The following is a 5,380-nucleotide window of genomic DNA, read 5'->3' on the forward strand; positions in this document are numbered from 1 at the left end:
AGCCATAACTCTTCCTGCACAATGGACGTTTCTAGTCCGATGGATTGCAGACTCAGAAATGCTTCCCGAACTCCCGAAATCAAAAGGCGGGACCCAGATTTTGAGAAATCAGAAGATATTTCTGCCCAAATCCCCTCGATTCAGGCTGATTTGGGTTCGGCATCCCAAATCCCCTCGATTCAGGCTGATTTGGGTTCTCCCAAATCCCCTTCTCACAGACGGCAGCACCTCTTCCCGCATAGTAGACGGAAGTATTCCCATCTACCTCAGCCACGGCGAATCAATTCGACCCTCCCTCCTCTATCTCCGACAATCTACCAGCACTGACAACCACAAGAATCCACCGAAAAATGAGGAAGCGTCGTCGGAAACTTGTCCGGTGGGAGGTGACTTCTGACCATCACCTCCCACTCGCAATTCACCTCTCGACAGCACCGAGGGAACCCAACTTCCAAATTGGGTGGGCATGGCTCAACAAAAATTTTCGGGGGGAATTGGATTTAGGCCAGCTATCAGTTCCCATCTCCTTCTCGGCAATCCAGTGGGGCAACCTGGTCCACACAATCACGATGCATTGTCCAAAAGGCAGCTGCGATTCGACTTCTCTAGTTTTTGATAGACTGGTCAAGGTAGGTTCTCAGCTCAACTTTGTTACTTATTCGTGTTTTATTCATGGTCTTTGCAATGTTGGGATAATTTATGAAGCACCGGATCTCATCAAGGAAATGGTGGACAAGGGCATTGGTCCAACGGCTTCTACCTATACACTTCCTCTCACATCTCTGTGTGAGGCTGGTTGTCTCAAGGAAGCATGTGATCTGCTCATTGACATGAGAAAAAGATGTGTTTGTCCTAACGTTCAAACTCACACTGGTTTGATCCCTGGTTTGTTTAGAGTGGATTGCTTTAAAATTGCTATTGGCTTGTTTAACAAGATGTTACAGGATAGTGTGGTTACTTTGATAAATGGATATTGCAAATTGGGAAATTTGAACAATGCAATGAGATTGCTGAGTTTCATGCAAGAGAATGGAAGTGAACTGGATGAGTGGACATTTACAGAACCGATTTGTGGATTCTTAAAAAGGGGAACTTTGGATGTGGTTTTAGATATGTTCAATAAAGTGGCAGCATGTGGATTAAATCCAAAAAAGGTCAGTTATACTGCCTTAATACATGGATGTTGCAAGAGGGAGGCGATAGGCCTAGCACTATCGTTGTTGGACAAGATCATGGAGATTATTTGTAGACCTAAGGTGCATACATATAATGTGATATTTAATGGATTTTGCACACAGAATAGGTTACCAGAAGCAGAAAAGCTCTGTACAGAAATTGCAGCATAGGGGTTGTTCCCCACTGTTGGAACCTATACAACTTTGATTGATGGGTTGTGTAAGAGTGGGACCACCAGTCTTGCATTTAAAGTGGTAGATGAGATGATGAAGCACAATTGCCTACCAAACCATCGCACTTATAGCACACTCATCTATGGATTATGTCAAGAAGGAAAGGGTTGATTCCATGGAGGCCGAGCTTATATTTAAAGAAATGCAAAGGAAAGGGTTGATTCCAGATCGAGTGACTTATACTTCAGTAATAGACGGACCCTATGGTGTTTTGCTGAATGGCTTGCAGAAGGATCAAGACATTCTTGAAGAAGACCACATTGATGGCTATCTTTCCACAGGAAAGGCGAGAGGTTCTACCACTGCTGCTGGTCTCTTAGACAGGTTGTTGGAGAATGGTTGTGGGCCATATTTATATGTTATGTTACTAGTGGGTTTATGGAGAAAGGAGTCAAGGCATTTTTCTCATACCTGCACGCTTATAAAGAGCCTCATTGCACCTTCATATTCAGATGGAAGGACTTGCTGGTCAGACAAAGTATACTGCAGAACAACTGGGAATTGGTACTGCCTTGTAACAACAGCAGTCGGAAGTGCAGCTTTGGAGTATGGACAAAAAACACAACATCCGGTGCATAGTTGCTGTCCGAGATGTCGCTGAAGCTCTTCTCCTTATCTAAGCAAGATCAAATACATCTAGGAGATCCATATGTCGCCCCCATGCAATACGGACACATGATTTAGTTGACAAGTTACCGAGCATATTTTCACAGTTAATTATCCTCAAAATTTTGTCAATAGTGACGATGATATTTGACTGAGCTCTGAGAGAGTGACGTGTTAAAAAAAAATTAATTGCTCCTCTTCTAGGTTGCTCTATTTTTGTATGAATAAGCAATTCTATATTGAGCTTGAGGACAAGCTAGTTCTCCAGGAGGGGAGTAATGTGATGGAGTCATTAGGGGTTTATTTGCAATTTCTATTCATTAGGGGTTTATTTGTAATTTTTAGAACTTATGGCCTTTGGCATATTTTCCCTAACTCCCTATATAGGGACGTGAGATGAATGAAGAAAGTAAGTATTGAGAAAATTAGATTAAACAGGTCAGATTCTCCCTCAGAGGTCTAGGTCGGATTCTCCCTTTGAGGTCCAAGGTTGAGCCTCCTTCAAGGCTCAATCCCTTCCTCCCCACGCTGGAAGAATTCGTCCGGTGGTTGATCCAAAATGGGCTGTAACACAAGATGCTTTACTTTTGTCGGTTGATAGCCCTATTGACTCTTGGGTGTTAGATTCAGGAGCTTCTATTTACACCATTGCACACCATGAGATCATGGAGAATTATGTTGTTGGAGATCATGGGAAGGTGTGTCTTGCTGATGGAGGACCTTTGGATATTTTCAGTATTGGTAATGTCAATTTGAGGATGTCAAACGGGTTAGTGTGGAAAATTCACAAGGTGAGACATGTATCAAAACCTATGTGTAATATGATCTTAGTAGAGCAGCTTGATGATGAAGGTCATAATGTGACTTTTAATGGTGTTGCTTGGAAAGTCACTAAGGGTGCCATGGTTGTTGCATGGGGAATTAAAACTGGAACTCTTTACATCACTTCCAGTTGCAAAGACACGGTTGCAGTTGCTGATGTTGTTACTGATTCTGATTTGTGGCATTACAGGCGCGGTCACATGAGTGAGAAGGGAATGAAAGTGCTTTAGTCCAAAGGGAAGTTACCTGGGTTGAAAACTGTAAATAACAGTTTGTGTGAAGGCTGTTTTTTTGTCCAGTAGAAAAGGGTTAGTTTTTACGAGGCTACAAAGGAGCAAAAGACAACAAAACAGGAGTTGGTTCACACAGATGTGTTGGGGCCTTCAAATGTTACTTCCCTTGGTGGTTCTAACTAGTATGTGACATTTATTGACGATGCAAGTAGAAAGGTATAGGTTTCTTTACTAAAAAAGAAATTTGATGTCTTTGATATATTCAAGAGATGGAGAGCAATGGTTGAGGATGAGACATATTTGAAGGTGAAGTGCTTGCAGTCAGATAATAGGGGAGATAATTTCAAGGGAAATTGTGCTAATAATGGGGTCAAGATGAAGAAGACCATTCCTAGAAAACCTCAATAGAATGGTGTGGCCTAGAGGATGAATAGGACTTTGAACGAGCACGCTAGCAGCATGAGATTGCAAGCGGCAATTCCAAAGATGTTCTATTATGAGTTTATTAACACCATTGCCTATTTGATCAGTAGAGGTCCCTCAACACCATTGGATTCCAAAATACTAGAAGAGCTCTGGAGCGGTGAAGAACTTTTCTTTCTATAAAGTTTTTGGTTGTGTTTCTTATATTCATATAGGCCCTGCTATTAGAAGTAAATTTTATGCTAAATCTAAAATATGTTTCTTATTGGCTATGGTGGTACCGAGTTTTGTTATTACTTCTGGGTTGACCAAAGTTGTAAGGTTATTAGGAGCAAGGACGTGTTCTTCAATGAAGGTGCCCTGTATAAAGTCAGGTTGAGAACAAAGTCTGAGAGTACAGGTGATGAAGCCAAGAAGTCTAAAGTGATTCAGTTGAAAGATTTTCTAGTTATTGATATGGAGAATATTGCTCAGGAAGACTAGGAAAGCATACCTCCAGAAGTAAATCGGAACATTCCTGTGACTGAACTCAGGAGATCTACCAAAACTAGAAGACCACCATAAAGATACTCCCATGTGTTGAATTATATTTTGTTGACAGATAAAGGTTAACCATAGAGTTTTGAGGAAGCCGTGCAAGCTGATGAATCAACCAAGTGGGAGTTGGCCATGAGGGATGAGATGGATTCACTTTTATCCAATCAGAAATGGGAGTTGACTGAGTTACCAAAAGGGAAGAAGGCCTTACAGAATAAATGGGTATACTGAATAAAAGATGAACATGATGGCAACAAGCAGTACAAGGAAAGACTAGTGGTAAGGGGCTTTCAGCAAAAAGAAGGCATTTACTGCACTGAGATTTTCTCTCCAGTAGTGAAATTGACTACTATTATGTTGAGAACTCAATAGCTAACCAAGTCATTCAAAGGAGGGCCACTGAGTCACTGAGTTAATTGCTATTATTTCCTTATCGCCTTTCTTTTTTTCATTAATTTTATAAGTTAGAATGCCGCATGGGCATAAATTTCATTTTTAACCTGGAACTTTGTTTGCGTCAACCCTACTTAGAGGGGAAAGAGAATGAGAAGAGGTAAGTCTGATTTTAGGTTAAACCAAGGATTGGGAGTTCTCCTAAATGAGCTCTAGGTTGTGCTTTCTCCTCAAGGAACCTAGGGTTACAGGTCCCCTTAAGAATCTGGCTTTTAACTTCTCTCCCTTTTCTTTCTTCTTTTCCCTTTCCCCCTTTCTTTCTGTTATTTCCGAAATCAAGAGTACTGTTAATAGAGAAGAAATCATGCTCTAAACACTGGATTATCCTTATCAGCATCATGTTACAAGATCCATGACCTAGGACCATAACAATTTGGTATCAGAGCAGGGTAATATGGGGGATTCCAACATTGATGAGTTAAGAGATTTGGTTTTCAGATTGCAGAATGCACAGGGCAAAAATGAGGTGAGGTTTGTCATATCAGCCAGCAGGTTGAACAAATCCCTAGCCTAAACCTCCAATCGACAGGCTCTCAGGTATGCTGGGAAATCTTCTGGCTGGAAGAAACTCAACCCCACACTAAAGAGGGGATGACAACTCACAAAGCAGAAGGGGGTTTACTAAAAATTGATAAGATGGGATTGGCCGCCTTCCACATGCTCGATGAAGTGTAACTATGGCTTCATCAAGTCAAACTGGATGAACTGGTGCTAGATTGGGAGGATTTCAAAGAGTTATGTACTATACGGTCCGGTCCTCTAGCACACAGCTACCCGTTGGGGGATTTGGTACTGTTGAGACAGACTAGCTCATTTGAACTATATCAGAAACAATTCCAAGAAAAATTGGCCCGAGCTATCCGGATGGTTAGAGTAGACCAACAGGTCAATTTATTT

At 41.5% G+C, this 5,380-nt stretch overlaps 1 protein-coding gene across 1 annotated transcript; it reads left to right on the plus strand.

Annotated features, from left to right (window-relative positions):
• The first annotated feature begins 350 nt into the window (after nucleotides 1-350).
• On the plus strand, nucleotides 351-1,346 carry LOC137937289 (pentatricopeptide repeat-containing protein At5g65560-like). Its single transcript, XM_068782370.1, has one exon. It carries the CDS (start codon nucleotides 351-353, stop codon nucleotides 1,344-1,346), a length of 996 nt encoding a protein of 331 aa, XP_068638471.1.
• The last annotated feature ends 4,034 nt before the right edge of the window (nucleotides 1,347-5,380 follow it).

Source organism: Aristolochia californica, unplaced genomic scaffold, assembly GCF_029961685.1.
Source record: "Aristolochia californica isolate CCGP_79_NKW_82.1479 unplaced genomic scaffold, dmAriCali1.0.hap1 SCAF_7, whole genome shotgun sequence".
NCBI classification, from domain to species: Eukaryota; Viridiplantae; Streptophyta; class Magnoliopsida; order Piperales; family Aristolochiaceae; genus Aristolochia; species Aristolochia californica.